Source organism: Hyaena hyaena, unplaced genomic scaffold (genome assembly GCF_003009895.1).
Source record: "Hyaena hyaena isolate Hyena2069 unplaced genomic scaffold, ASM300989v1 scaffold_16, whole genome shotgun sequence".
Taxonomy (NCBI): Eukaryota; Metazoa; Chordata; class Mammalia; order Carnivora; family Hyaenidae; genus Hyaena; species Hyaena hyaena.
In genome coordinates, this window is record NW_024080650.1 from 712,288 (window position 1) to 728,335 (window position 16,048).

Sequence of the window (16,048 nt, forward strand, 5' to 3'; positions counted from 1 at the left end):
TGTAAAAACCTTAATTTTATTAAAAACAAAAACAGTAAATACCCATGAGACATCTGGGAAAATTTGAATATGGACTGGGAATTTGATGGTAGTAAGGAATTAGTTAATTTTCTTAGTGAGATGTTATTGTGGTTATACCTAGAATGTCTTTTTTTTAAGCAGATACACGAGGAAGTACTTAGAAGTGTCATGTCTATAACTCACTTGGAAAGGGCTTAACCGGAAAAAAATGCGTAGAAGAAAAATAAAGATAACATACATGGCAAAATGTTAAAAATTATTGTCTCTAAGTGGTAGTAGGTAAATCAAGTCTTCACTATACTATTCCTTCACCTTTTCTGTATTACTTGAACATTTTCTTAATAAAAGTCTGGGGCTGGAGGTTAAGGGAGTCACATGGAGTAACTTTAGGGTTTTTAGAAGCAGAACAGGAACTGCAAGATAATCAAGATTAAACTAAGAAACCTTCTTTCCTTGGGAAACTATCTGCCCCTCCCCCTTCTTCATTTTTAATACAAGACCAATCTTGCAATCATTCCCTGCACCAGAAGTATTTCATCAAGTTGGTCCTTTGGCCCATTTCCTAACCTAAACGAACAGCAGACCGACTGACTGCCAAGGTTACCAGAGCTCCTTGGTTTTCAAACTAACTACAGCCAGTGACAAAAAGCATGACTAGGTCATGTGACCAGGACACAAACAGCTCCCCCAACTACTGCTGTGGAAAGCCAAGACAATACTGAGAACGGGAGCAAAAAGCATTTCTTTTCCACAAGTAGCTTGGCCAAATAAAGTGGAAGCATATAAAATGTAGAAAGACTTTCCTTTTCCCAGAGTAAAACATTATCCTAATTAGTATCTCTTTTCTTGTCACATGAGTAAACCTAAATTCAGTTTTTTATACATTTTCCTGCTTCCCAAATTTAATTTTTAACCAGAACATAGCCTATTATTTGTCACTGAAGCATTAAACTTGTCACTTACTGAAATACTTACCTATTAAAAAACCTCAGTAAGTATGGAGAAAACCACAATCACCCATATTCCCAGCACCCAGAATTAGCCTCTATTAACATTTTGGCATACTTACTTGCTTTTATATACCTCAGTGCCACATGTAAAACACATATTATCCTTTTTTTGATGAAAAAAAAAAGGAATATTACATTATGTAACTAAAATTGTCATTGTTCCTCACCCCTAGAATTCACCACAGAGCTTGCTGTATATCCACCAGTCTTTTTTGTTTTTTAAGAAACTTAAAAAAATTTTTTAAGGTTTCTTCATTTTCCAGAGAGAGACAAAGACAGAGCATGAGGCGGGGAGGAGCAGAGAGAGAGGGAGACACAGAATCTGAAGCAGGCTCCAGGCTCTGAGCTGTCAGCACAGAGCCCAACGCAGGACTTGAACTCACAGACTATGAGGTCATGACTGGAGTTGAAGTCAGACGCTTCACCGACTGAGCCACCCAGGCGCCCCAAAAGAAAACTTTTCAACATATACCAAGTCCAGCAAGAGCACTGTCATCTAGCTTCTAGTTTACCTGAGCACAGCTGGCACATCATAGGCAGATGGCCTGTGGTCACCACCACTTTACAAAGTTCCTCTTTTAGAACATCTGTAGTCTCAGCAGAGACTGTAGTAGTTTCTGCCCAATATGCTGCTGGTATACTATACATTATTTCTAACTTCCCTCGATTCAGACTCAAAATATAGACATGATAGAGGATAAAGTGAAGAAGCCAAGACCCAAACAGAAAAAGTTTACCCAAAATCACAAGGCTGAGTAAAGATTAGCAACACCAGAACGTGAGCCAGCATCAGATACCCTATGTGTGAACTTTTCCTTTCTGCTACACCAGTGATTTCCTGACAATAAAGTTTGCTACAAAAACAGTATTTCTGAATTCTAAACAGTCATCTATTTTTCTCATCTTTAGTTTATGTGTAACAGTTCATTCATTGGTCACTGCTTTCATAAGTTACTATATACACAGCCAGGTATATTTTCCCGTTTATATTTCATTATCCTGATTCCCTGGAAGTGAAGGGGAAAAAAAACCGTGAAAAATTTATTTTTGCCCATCTTTTCTCCATAAGTTAACTGTTTTATTTTCAAAATTAAATAATTAATGAATATACTGTCCTTACATTCTGTGTGCTTTGTGTTTTGATTGTTTTACAAAGTGAATGCTCATACCAATGTTATTCACACTATAGAAAACTGTTGTGAACAGTTTGGCGTGAATCTCTCAGTACCATATAGCTTGGGTGAGGCTTTTTTGGGGGGTGGATTGTTTTTACATGAAATCATAATCATGGGATACATAACTGCTCTGAAACATGTTTTCACTTAACTGTATACCTAAAGAACTTTCCAAGTTAGTACACAGAACTCAACTGCATTTTTTAAAGTGCTGTACTGTATTTTTTTTTTTTAGCCACTATGACTGCACATTCAGGATATTTATTATTTTTGAATAGCAAACAATGCTTCGAAGAATAACTATATCCATCTTTGGCACAAGTTTCTGCAAGGTAGAGACCTAAAAAGTAGCACTAACAAGTTGAGGTAACTGCATTTAAAATTTTGATAGATCCTGCCAAATGTTTTCTTAATTTTTTTAATGTTTTATTTATTTCTGAGAGAGAGAGAGAGAGAGAAAGAGAGAGAGACAGCATGAGCAGGGGAGGGTCAGAGAGAGAGGGAGACAGAACCTGATACAGGCTCCAGGCTCTGAGCTGTCAGCACAAAGTCCAACGCAGGGCTCGAACCCACGAACTGTGAGATCATGACCTGAGCCGAAGTCAGACTCTTAACCCACTGAGCTACCCAGGCACCCTGCCAAATGTTTTCTTAAAACAGCCACCTACAACATACCAGAATACCAGTTTCCCCACAACTTTCTAAGCCATGTGTTGTTATACTTTTCAATTAATGTTAATGGTGAGAATTTTTATTTTCATAATTTACATTTTCCCCTAATCACTAGAGAGACTGTCAAATGTTTACTGATCATCTACATTTTTCTGCGAATGCTTTTTTTCAGGTTTATTTTTGATACAGGGAGAGTACACATGTGTAGGAAAGGGGCAGAGAGAGGAGACAGAGGATCCCAAGCAGGCTCTGTGCCTACAGCAGAGAGCTGGATGTGGGACTTGGACTCAAGAACCTTGAGATCATGAAGAGCCTAAATCAGATGCTTAACCAACCAGCTGAGCCACCCAGTCACCTCTGTGAATGCCTATTCTTATTCATTACCCATTTTCTATTTAGTCATGGGGAGGTCTGCACAATTTATATATCCCATATTTTAAAAGTTGTGTTTTGGTCATATGTTGCAACTATTTTCTCTAAACTTCTAGACTTTGTTTATGGTATCTTTTTCTTGCAGGAGCTGTCAAGTTTTATAGAACCAAATCCATCTAATTCTACTTGTAGGCTTAGGAATTTTAGGTCTTCCCCACTATTATTTAAAAAATAATAAAATGCCAATTAGTTCATTTTATTTGCGTATTTGAAACATTTAGCTCTTTATTCCTATGGAATTTGCTTTTTTACTTTGTGAAGTAGGAATATAACTGTATTTTTCCTTCAAAATATAAACAAATGTCCCAAGACTACATATTGATCCTTTTAATCCTCTGATATAGAATGCCACTTTTAGCGTATGATAAATTATTATATAAAACTGGATCCATATTTTCAATCTTTATTTGATCTATTTATTCTCACAGAGTACACTTAAAACAATAAACAGAGTTTTATGTTATTACTTGAACTCTGTAATAGATAATTTTTGCATCTGATAATGAAGTCTTTCTATCATTGTTTCAAAGATCCTATGGCTTTTACTGAACATTTTCTCTTTAAGACGAATTATAAAATCAGCTTGACAAGTTCCAGAAAAATTCACACTGAGAATTTGTATTGTGATCATACAATCTGGTCAGCACTGAGCTCCCCACTCGGGAACACGATGTATTTCTCCATTCACTCCCCTCCTGTTCTGTGCACTTCTGTCAAGATTTGTTTTTTGTTTTGTTTTTTTTTAATTTATTTCTGAGAGAGAGAGAGAGAGAGAGAGAGAGCGAGCGTGAGTAGGGGAGGGTCTGAGAGAAAGGGAGACAGAATCTGAAACAGGCTGCAGGCTCTGAGCTAGCTGTCAGCATAGAGCTGGACATGGGGCTCGAACCCATAAACTGTGAGATCACAACCTGAGCTGAAGTTGGATGCTTAACCTACTGAGCTACCCAGGCGCCCCACGATTTGTATTTTTATTTACATAAGCTTTACATATTCCTTATTAGGTTGACTCATAGGTATGTTATGGTTTTTGTTCCCATTTTGAGTGTGATCTTGAGTCCATTACCTTTTTCAAACAATTTGATAAACTTGTTAGCACTAATAGTTTTACCTATTACCAATGTTTTCCAAGTAGTAAATTATAGCATTTTTATCTCTTTCTTTTCAATATTTACAGCTTTTATTTCAACACATTAATTCTTCACATTTTTATTGAGCACCTACCATGTGTCAGGCACTGGCTGTTTAAGAGCCTGGGGGGGATTAAGCAATGAATAAAAGGGCAAAAACCCTCGGGATGAAAATATCAGAACTTACATTTTAATTGGGAAATGGGTTGGGGAGAAAGGAGAGATAAACAAAACAAATAAGAAAAATACATTTGTCACATGGCGATAAGTGAAGGACTGGGAGTCTAAGAGAAGGGTGGGTTGCAGTTTTAAAGAGAGAGATTAGGAAAGTCTTCACCAAGAGGATATATGCATAAAGACCTAAAGGAAGCTAGAGAGCAAAGCTGCACGGCAAGTGCAAAGGCCCAGAAGCAGGAATGTCCCTGAGACCTGTGTTTGTAGCAAAGTAAGGAAGACAGTAGTTAACAGGAGATGAGGGGGAAAAAAGGTGGAAAACAGATTAGAGTCTTGTAGTTCACGACTGGATGTTTTTCTTGGAGTGTTTAAGAGAGAGATGACTTTTATGAGATGACTTCTATTTTTACAAGATCACTTTATTTACTGTTTTGTTTTGTTTTTTGTTTTTTTTAAATGTTTTATTTATTTCTAGGAGAGAGAGAGACAGCATGAGCAGGGGAGGGTCAGAGAGAGAGGGAGTCACAGACTGAAACAGGCTCCAGGCTCCGAGCTGGCAGTCAGCACAGAGCCCGACGTGGGGCTCAAACCCACGAACCGCGAGATCATGACCTAAGCGAAAGTCGGACGCTTAACCGACTAAGCCACCCAGGCGCCCCTATTTACTGTTTTGAAAACAGACCAAAGGAGGACAACGGTTGAAACTGAGAGAACAATGAAGAGCCTACTGCTTTAATATGGGCAGGAGATGATTATTTCTTTTCTTTATCTTATATTAGCTGAAACCTTACTATGTTAGTTGGTTTAAATCAGGAATGAATATTAAAGTTTAAGTAGCTGGGGGGGGGGCATCTAGTAGTCTGTTAGTTTTATTAATAGATTTCCTAATGATGAACGAGTCTTGCTTTCTGGGACAAATCCCAACTTGTGTATAAAGTTGTTTTACCATACTTTCAGATTCAATATACTATTATTTAATTTAGGTTTTTTGCATTTGCAGTTCTCTTTTGTGTTCTCCTTCTCAAAAGTACTAGGATTATGCCAACTTCAGAAAACAAGCAGGAAGGTTTTCTGAGTTACATACCTAACTCGGCATACTTTCCACTTCTATCTCCCCTCGTAACATACACTGCACACCTTCTCAGCCACGGTTTCCAATTACCCAGGGCATAACCAGGAGCAAGCCAGAGCAACTGGAAGCCTTGCCAAGGATTTCCCATTTTATTTTATTTTTTTAAAGTGTTACATGCATTTATTTCTGAGAGAGAGAGAGAGAGACAGACAGACAGACAGCATGAGCAGGGGAGGGTCAGAGAGAAAGGGAGACACAGAATCTGAAACAGGCTCCAGGCTCTGAGCTGTCAGCACAGAGCCCGATGCGGGGCTTGAACCCAAGAACCATGAGAGCATGACCTGAGCCAAAGTCAGATGCTTAACCGACTGAGCCACCCAGGCACCCCGGATTTCCCATTTTAGACTTGGAAGAGAAATGGCCTTTACGGTCATAGTGGAGGAAGAATGTGGATTTGGGGCGACATGGTGAAAGACAATATTCTGATAAAAGAATGTTGGTTCCAGTTTCTGAGGCCCTAGTTTCTGTATTTCTTCCTACAAGTCTATCTCCCCATTATTTATCCCAACCAAATAAGGCAATACATTCTTTTTACTTGAAGCCTTTGAGCTGCGTTTCTGTTATTTGCTAAAGAATGCATTCTTGTTAATACAAAATCAATTGCAGGAAACATTTAGGGTTGAAGCATACCGAAGTCTACAACTTACTTTAAAAATCATTAAACTCTATGGGGCGCCTGGGTGGCTCAGTCAGTTAAGCGTCAACTTCAGCTCAGGTCATGATCTTGCGGTTTATAAGTTTGAGCTCCACGTCGGGCTATGTGCTGACAGCTGGGAGCCAGGAGCCTACTTTGCATTCTGTGTCTCCCTCTCTCTCTCTGCTCCTTCCCACTTGTGCTTTGTCTCTTTCCCTCTCAAAAATAAACATTAAAAGTTTTTTTTAAAAAAAGATCATTAAAATATAGAATGGACTGATAGAGGGATGGAGGTATAAGGCAAATATACCAAATATATTAAGCGTAGACTCTAAGTATGGATATGCATAAATGTCACTGAACAATTTTAATTTTTCTGTGCTTATGAACATTTTCATAATAAATGCTAGGGGGAAATCAACTGCAGGAGTAATACAAACAAGCCTAATCTTTAGGTACTGATTAAAAGAAGCTACTGTAGGACCACTAGGGTTTAAGAAACTTGGCTCTGAGTAAAAGTGGCAATTATTTACTCGCCTTGCAAAACTAGAGACTTGAGGAGCGCCTGGCTGGCTCAATCAGTGGAGCATGTGACTCTTGATCTAGGGGTTGTGAATTTGAGTCCTATGTTGGGTGTAGAGGTTACTGAAAAAACAACTTATGGGCGCCTGGATGGCTCAGTCAGTTAAGCATCCTACTTCGGCTCAGGTCATGATTTCATGGTTTGTGGGTTCAAGCCCCACATCAGACTCTGTGCTGACAGCTCAGAGCGTGGAGCCTGCTTCGGATTCTGTGTCTCCCTCTCTCTCTCTCTGCCCCTCTCCCACACTTGCTCATGTTCTCTTTCTCAAAAATAAACATCATAAACAAATAAACTAAAAAAACTCACAAAACAGTAACAAAAAAACTAGAGACTTGGAAGAAAGGCAAGAAGACAGGATGTGCAGCAAGGCAAGAAATATTTCCCACTGACGTCTTTGCTGGAGCAACAATTTACAATGGAGAAAGCAAAGCCAACACTACCACCTTCATGGTCAAAACATGGTTAACCACTGACAATCAATATGTAAACTGAAAGGACACACACATACACACAGAGGTATGAATGAGAAATTCACTGATATCATCAGCCATTTAATGACTTTCATTTTCTCCTAGCACTTTGATATAGCTCACCAAAGCTATTAGTAATCCTAAGTAATGTAACTTTCATTCCATGATGCTACCTCTCTGTGGGAAAGACAATCACTTACCTCGTCCATATCCATTCTCCCCTTTTTCACTCACAGTACTCCAATTTTATTTAGGGCAAGCAATCGCCCAGTCCCTCTGCTTCTAGAGCTAACCAAGGAGATATGCAGAAAGAAGCTATCATGTGTAACTTTCTGGGGAAACTCTCTGAAGAGAAAGAACCAACTTAACTAGGAGAGCTGTCCCTTCTCTTTCCCCTTGCCTGACAGACATGATAGCTGGAATTCTTCCAGCCATTGTGTGACCATGAAGTCATGGAATCCACTTGCTAAGAATATCAAAATACACAGAAGAGGCCTGGTTCCCTCCCCGATGACTTTATACCAGGACTAGCCTACTCTCCTTAGACAGACATCTTTTCTACGACATAAACCTCAAAGTTAAGTCATTACTGTTAAGCATCTTTTACCAGCTAGCAAACGTAGTTCTTAACCGATAGGCCACGTTATCTAAAATGGTTAAAAGTGGTGCCCAATTGCAATTATGTCTACACATATTTCATGAACTAGGGTATATAAAATACTATGCAAACTGAATTCAAGAACTTCAGAAAATGCTACCTACCACACATGGAAAATGTTATCTGAAGTCTGTTCATGATACCCTACTGTAACAACATCTTATTTTCCATTTTCTTCCTTTCCCCCAGCTTTCTCTGAGCATTTCCTCACACAATCTGCTCTTTGTAAAGTCAGTTTCACAAGTCTTCATTCAGAAAGCATCCACAATTACTTTTCACTCTCACTTCTTTAACTATTAAATGCATGCCAAATCTAAATGCAATGTGGGATCCTTGGTTGGATCTTGGAGTAGAAAAAAGACATTTAGTGGGAAAACTGAAGAAATTCAAATAAATAATCTGGAGTGCTAAACACCAAGTAAACAAAAGTTACTTAGTAAACTAAAGCATTATACCAGGATTCTGATAAATGCACATGGTTATATGTAAGATGTTAACATCAGAGTAAGCTGGATGAGGGCTATATAGAAACACTCTACCATATATGCAATTCATATATAAATCTAAAATCATTTCGGGGCACCTGGGTGGCTCAGCTGGTTAAGCATCCGACTTTGGCTCAGGTCATGATCCCATGGTTCGTGGGTTCGAGCCCCGTATCAGGCTGTGCCAGCTCTGCCAGCTCAGAGCCTGGAGACTGTTTCAAAGTCTGTGTCTCCCTCTCTTTCTGACCCTCCCCTGCTCATGCTCTCTCTCTCTCCCCCCGCCCCCAAAAATAAATAAAACATTTTAAAAAATTAAAATCATTTCAAAATAAGAAGCTAAAAATAAAAAGCATACCAAATGAGCTGACTTTTCCTCAAACCGGGGCTTAAAATCACAGATCAAAAATTTTAAAACATTAAAAAAAATTTTTAATGTTTGTTTATTTTTGAGAGAGAGAGACAAACAGAGCATGAGCAGGGGAGGGGCAGAGAGAGGAGACACAGACTCAGAAGCAGGCTCCAGGCTCTGAGCTGTCAGCACAGAGCCCAGTGAGATCATGACCTAATCCAAAGTTGGACACTTAACCAACTGAGCCACCCAGGTGCCCCAATATGTATTTATTTGGGGGGGGGGAGAAGGAGAGGAAGGGAGGGAGAGAGAGTGTGTGAGTGAGTATGAGCAGGAGGGGGCAGAGAGAGAGAGAGAGAGAGAGAGAGAGAGAGAATCACAAGCAGGCTTCACATTCCCAGTGCAGAGCCCAACTTGGGGCTAGATCCCATGAACTCTGAAAACATGACCTAAGCCAAAATCAAGAGTTGGATGCTCAACAAACTGAGACACCCACAGATAAAAATTTTAAACTCAGTTGCAAACTCTGCTTTTTCTTTTCTTTTTCTTTAAACTTTCAGGGCAAAAACAACAACTTAAGCTGTCTAACTCTGGAGGGCATCTGCATCTCATTCACTCTTCTCTTAAAATTAGAACATCATAGACAAGCCTAAAGGCTAGGAAACTAGGAAACATTATCAAGATACTGTGCACTATTAATGCCAGAATATTCACTGAATAAGAGTCCTTAGTACACGATCATCCTAGACACAAGTAAAGAGGCAGATACTCAGACCTCTACCTCTGGGCCAGAAATGAGACCATAAAAGGCTAACTAGCAAACCCTCTTTGCTTCTATATGCACCACACCAACCCTCCCTGTCCAGCATCTAAGCAAGTATAGGAGGTAAAGTTTTGCATTTTCAGGTATACAAAGTCAAAGCCTTGCTTTGCATTCTGAGTTTCCTCAAGGCAGGATTATGTGTACAATAGCAATTATTCTGTAGATGTGTAAACTGGAAGAGTATCAGGAGTATTGGCCACTGGCCAATTATACATCTCCTGAAGAGATAACTTGGTTCTGTGAGGCTTTACTATAGGCACTCTATAAGAACATCACTGTGGTGAACCACTTCTCACCATCTAGCTCACATGTGATTCTTCATTCTCTGAACACTCCTGAAATTTAACATAGCCCACAGCTTCAACTGTAATTATTCTCTATTCATTCAATAAATAATTAGTGCAAGCAATATTTCATAACAGCTTACAATAGCAATTCATATTTAGTGAATGCTGTCTATGTGCCACACATTGATCTAAGTACTAGGGTAAGCAATGTGGGAAATTATAATAAAAAATGCTCCCATCCCCTTGGTAATTTCCAGGGGTAACAAAGAAAGCCCTTGCTTATGAGTCCCTTATAGATGATTCCCAACACAAGAACCCCTTCATCAGACTGCTTTGCTACAGCAAATCTTCCAGTGTTTTTTTCTTTTTCTTGAGAGACAGAGAGACAGAGACAGAGAGCGAGAGAGAGAGAGAACATGGAGAGGGGCAGAATGAGAGAGGGAGAGAATCCCCAGCAGGCTCCACGCTCTGAGCAGGGCTCTACGTGGGGCTCAATCCCACAACCCTGGGATCATGACCTGAGCTGAAATGACTTGGATATTCAACCAACTGAGCCACCCAGGCACCCCTGTGCCAGTGGCTTCTTAATGAAGGGTGTGTGGAAGGTCAAACTTTGAGAATTTGCATGTGTGAAATGTTTTCATCCTTACATCTGCCTAAGAGTATGTCTGGATACAGAATTCTGGGTAGGAATCCATTTTCCTTCAGAAGGCACTGCTTCTCCATTAGCTTCTAGTTTCCAATCTTGCTACAATCCTATGATTCCTGACCCTATCTATGTGATTTGTAGATATTCTTTTATCTTTATAGTGCTCAAAAATTGCATGATGTTCTACCTTGGCAGGGATATTTTTAAAATAGTTGTGCATGACTACTGGAGAGTCCTTTTAATCTGGAAACTCATGCCCTCTGGTTTTGAGACAATTCATTTATTTAACTTTTTGCTTTATTTTATTGTGGCTGATTTCTTCATGTCATCCAACAATAACCACCCATTATCCCTTCTTCCACTATCCCTTCTTGTTATAAACACCTACAAACCGGGGCGCCTGGGTGGCTCAGTTGGCTAAGCATCCGACTTCGGCTCAGATCATGATCTCACGGCTCATGGGTTCAAGCCCCGCGTCAGGCTCGCGTCAGGCTCTGTGCTGACAGCTAGTTCAGAGCCTGAAGCATGCTTCGGATTCTGTATCTCCCTCTCTCTCTGACCCTCCCCTGCTCATGCCATCTCTCTCTCTCTCTCTCTCTCAAAAATAAATAAAACATTTAAAAAAAAAAAAAACCTACAAACCTCTGGGTCATTCAGTTCTCCACATTCCCTAAAGATTTTTAGCTTCTTGATCACCAAACCACCAGCATCTGAGTCCATACACTCATCACAGATGAACTGTCCATGTACCTATCTAGTCTGAGGCCAAAATATTCATCTACGTCCTACATCCCATTCCCTCTCACCTGCTCAAGGACTTCACCCCTGCAATTTTCCCTTCTGTACACCATCATTCCCAATCATCTTAAACATTTTCAGGTGGATTATAATGTCTGCCCACCTAAAACCAAAAAGAACTCTAACACTTCCACTCTTCCAACCACAGCCTTATTACTCTGCTCTCTCTTAGCCACACCCTATTATTCTGCTGTCTGTCACAGCCATCCCCCTAGGGCTCTGCTCTTCAATCCTTGAAACAATATCATTATGGCTATCTATATTCATTGTCTTCAGTTCTTTTCCCATTTTCTCTTAAACCCACTACACCAAATCTGCTCTTGTCAAGGTCACCAATGACCTCCATGTTAACAAACCTAATAGTCTATTCTTAATCCTCACCAGCCCATCACGGAAAGCCAAATGACGGTATCTGTCATTTGGCTTTTCAGGAGTGTCCTGTATTCTTTTTTTCCTGTCTCAAAAGTGGGAAGCCACTATCCATTAGGATTTGGAAACCATTTCTACACTGTCTTTCCTATATGGGATATCCTGGGACTTGGACATTGGTCTTCTTCTCTATCTACATTTACTTCCTGGATCTCTATCCAGGCTCATAGATAAAATAAAAATGTGAGAGTCATCAGTATGGTACTTCCAGTTGCAGTCTTTCTCTTGAACTCCAAATCCATTATTTCCATCTGGATATCTATTAGGCAACTCAAAATGAATAAGGCTAAAACTGAACTCTATTTTCTCCACAAACCTGCTCTAATTCCAGTGTTTCCACTATCAGTAAGAAGCAACTTCATCCTTCCAACAGTTGAGCTCAAAACTGACTATATCTTCTTACATTATTGTTCTTTCAGCCCTTTTTCTTCCTTTGTGCTTATTTCTCAACACTCTTTATTATGATTTTTACTGTTTCTGTCTCTTTCCACTTATAAAGGAGCTCTTTGAGGGTAAGGGGCCTGCCTTGTTTGTCTGAAGCCACAACACCTAGCACAGGTGTTATGTATATAAAGAGCACTAAAATTTAAACTAACAAACAAGTCCTGAGCAGGATCAGGTTCCTCTGCAGAAAAAGATTTTTGGAGGAAAGCATATTTCAGCTAATTACACTGGTTTCTTTATATAAGTCAAGATAGTCAGCACTAACTCCAAAACCTCAGTGGCTTGAAACAACGAAGGTTCACTACTTTCTCTGTATGTTAAACATAGGTCACCTGGAGGTTTGCTCTGGCTGCCAGACTAATGGGCAAGCTACCACCTGAAGCCCCAACAGTCACAATAGAGGGAATGATAGTGGCAAATTACGCACCAGAAGCTTTTACCATTCCTGAGCACATTTCACTGATTAAAAAGAACTCATAAGGCCATACCCAACTTCAAGGGGGCAAACAAGTATAATTGCAGCACATGCCCAGGAGGTGGAAGCCAAAAATAGTTGATGGGCAACACTGATGACTACCACATCCTGATAAAGAAGCTTCTAGTTCTAAGCATCATTTTAACTCCTGATCTCTATTCTTCATCTTTGAAAATGAACTCCATTGCTAGAATAGAACCACACACTTCCAAACTACTATCTATGGGTCTTTAGGAATGTAACTTCACCAGTTAGGCCTGCCTCTTTCATCAGTCAGGAGTTAGAGCGCAGCAAGGCAGCCAAATATGAGTGACAGGAAAGTGTGGAGCCCATAGCTGCCACTCAATGTCAAAAGTCAGGGTAGGGCTTAAAGGGGTAAGAAAAGCTTGTTCAGCTCTGTGGAGGTAGGATAAAGGAGGGGAACTTTGACTAAATTTCTTTTACCAAAGGTATATGGAACAGCCAGGCCTTGGGGTTCCTTGCACTATCCTTTGTCTGAGGACCAAGTTTCACTCAAACTACTTAAGACTCAGAGTTTATGATTAGCAAAGTTAGCCAACATTAATCTAACATAAAAACACTATTTAAAAAAAAAAAATCCTGTGCACTGTCATGCTCCTAGAAACCAGAAAGGCAGCAGTCAGAGGTGGATTTCACTGAGAAGCTTTTTTCTCCTAAAAGTTTCAAAGACTCAAGACTCCTGAGCTGAAGATGATCTAGGATGAACCCCAAGTCTACAGAGAGCTTAGATTTAACGGATGGCTGCTCCAAATTCTAAAATATCCTGTGCAGCAGTGTCTAGCTAGCTTAGCAGGTAAAGCATGCAGCTCTTAATCTCAGGGTCCTGAGTTCAAGCCCACTGTTGGGAATGGAGCCTACTTAAAAAAAAAAAAAGTATCCTCTGCAGTTTCTATTCTGTACAAAGTTCAAATATTTTCTAACAGTGAAAGTGGCTGCCAAAAATGTTAGGACAGATTGAAGATGATTACCATAAGCAGCTAAACACTTGGAACACAAGGAATTCCACTGAAGGGCAGCACAGGAGTTCAAACAACGTCACCTGCCAAATTTGAAGCAAATTAGGACTCCCAAATGCAAATGGGTATCTAGCGCTACCTCCTCCATTCTTTATTCATTCAACAATTGTGCATTAGTTGCTGGAGTGGGGGGAAGGAATGCCAGGAAGTGAGAGAGGTACAGGATTCTAAGATTTAGTTCTTGCTGAAACAAAACAAAAACAAACAAAAAAACAGATTGGCTAGCAAAAAGTTAAAAATACAATGCCTTAAGTACCATAACAAGGATACAAGAAAAGCCATTTTAACATGTAAGTTAACAACTTCCTTTCAAGGGAACAGATTTTCTTTGCTAAACTGCTAAAATACGGAAAATGGAAAACAAAAAACCCTCTCTCCTGATTTAAAGACAGTTTAGCAATCCCAAAGCCGATGTCTCTCTCTTTCCTTTCTTGCCTCTCAACGATCTCTGCTGCAAATGCTCCTTCATTCCAACCTCCATATTCTGCTAGCAGCCCCATAACAGCTCCTTCGCAAACAATGCCCAGACTATCAAGGTCAGCCCCAAAGGCACTGGGAGCAGAAATCGGAAATGGGTCTTCCTATAATGAAAGGGGGCGGGACCCTCCCCAATACCCCCATACCGAGGCACCCAGAGGCTGGGTCTCTAACCCCAGGGGCTTGGGGTCCGCCAATTCCTCAGGGGGTTGGGGTCCGCTAATTTCGGGGGTTCTGGGCCTCTTTTTCCTATTCATCCGGTTAGTTTTCTCTCCTGCGAGCCTAATGACCTCCACCTCCCCCCAACCTGAGCTCCCTATTGTGGAATGAGGGAGCGTCGCGATGCAGGCTGGGGCACGGGGAGGTGGGGGGACGCGCAACAGGGAAGATGCTGTCAGCGTGTGTATATGCAGGAGGCAGAAGGGGGTCACTTTTTAGGGACGCTGCTGTCAAGGGGAAAGGCTCTAGAGGAGACCTACTGTAGGGGAGAGTACACGGAAGCCGTTTCTGGAGGAATCTATTTGGGAATTCTACCTAGGGGAGCTACTGTAGGAGCGGGGTGTCTCCATACATAATCCTTTCGGGGGGAAATATTCCAAGGGAAAGGCAAGTGGGTTACGCACAGAGAACCCACTGCGGAGGTTCTCCACAGGGATGTCTTTTCTGGGAGAAACTACGGGGGTGGGGATGTCATAGTAGGGGGTCTACAGAGGAGCCGCTGTGGAGTCGTCTGCAGGGGAGCCATTGTGGGAGCCGCTACACAGGGCGCCGTTCCTGGGGAAACGTTCCTCTGGCAGCCGTTTAGGGAAAACCGTCTGCAAGGAAGCCATGTCGGACCACGCCCTGCGGCTGGAGGCGTCACCGGACCCCAACAGCCCGCAACCCCCAGCCCGGCCTCCCCTCTACGGCCTCGGCCCCGCGTACCTGACAGAGGGCGACCCGCGGCCGGGGCCGCTGGGGAACCGCCCGCGGGGCAGCCCCAGCCGGTGCGGGGGATACACGTCCATGGCGGCGGAAGAGGACGCTGCGGCTGCGAGGGTCGCTCAGGCCCGCCCGGCAGCTCCAGGCCCGCTGCAGCCGGGCGGGGCGGCTGGGCGTGCCGGGTGGGCGGGGGGCGCGGCGCGCAGGGGGCACGTCGAGGCGGGGGCGGGGCCGGACGCGCGCACGGAGCGTGGGTGGGGGCGTCGGGACCCGCTGGGATGAGGGTGGGCGCGCCGCCGCAGGGCAGCGCTGTCCTTAAGCTGCGAGGCGGCCGGGCGGGACGTTGAGAACGCGAATCCCCAGGGTGAGGGTTTCCACGCCTGGGCTCTGCCCTATCCTCAGATCCCGCATCACGGAATGGGACTCTGCTGCGCCCCCAGCCACCCACACGGACGCGCCCGGGGGCGGGGCCTTATTCCGTCCCGCCCCACACCGCCGGCTTCGGCCTCCAGCGAAGCCTTCCGCTGCAGCAGCCGCGTCCCGGGGCGCCTCGGGAACCTAAAGCACCTCCCAGGTTCCCGGCTCGCTCTTCCAGATCTCCCAGGCTGGTGCCTCGCTGCTCTTCCCTCCCCCGCTGCTAATCAGCTGCGCAACTTCCCTTTAAATATCCTGCCTATTCCTAGCCGACCTCAGGTTAGCAGTGCGCGCACACTCGTGCACAGGGCATGGGCGTCAGGGGCTCATAGGTTCTCAGGGAATCCCTGCCCTTTACCGTTCAGATCCTGG

General features: G+C 42.5%; 2 protein-coding genes across 3 annotated transcripts in view; one reads left to right on the top strand and one right to left on the bottom strand.

The window, feature by feature from the left end:
• The window catches only part of DNAAF9 (dynein axonemal assembly factor 9), a 136,435-nt gene extending 121,024 nt beyond the window's left edge, over positions 1–15,411 (bottom strand). For both annotated transcript variants that reach the window (XM_039224527.1, XM_039224519.1), the window contains exon 1: positions 15,266–15,411. In XM_039224527.1, the coding sequence (XP_039080458.1) occupies positions 15,266–15,348 (83 nt within the window). In that variant the 5' untranslated portion in view covers positions 15,349–15,411. The remainder of the gene's footprint in view (positions 1–15,265) is intronic.
• A 268-nt stretch (positions 15,412–15,679) lies between these two features.
• Positions 15,680–16,048, top strand: part of ATRN (attractin) — a 204,332-nt gene continuing 203,963 nt past the window's right edge. Inside the window, exon 1 of the mRNA XM_039224093.1 lies at positions 15,680–15,955. Coding sequence (XP_039080024.1) covers positions 15,680–15,955 — 276 coding nt within the window. The remainder of the gene's footprint in view (positions 15,956–16,048) is intronic.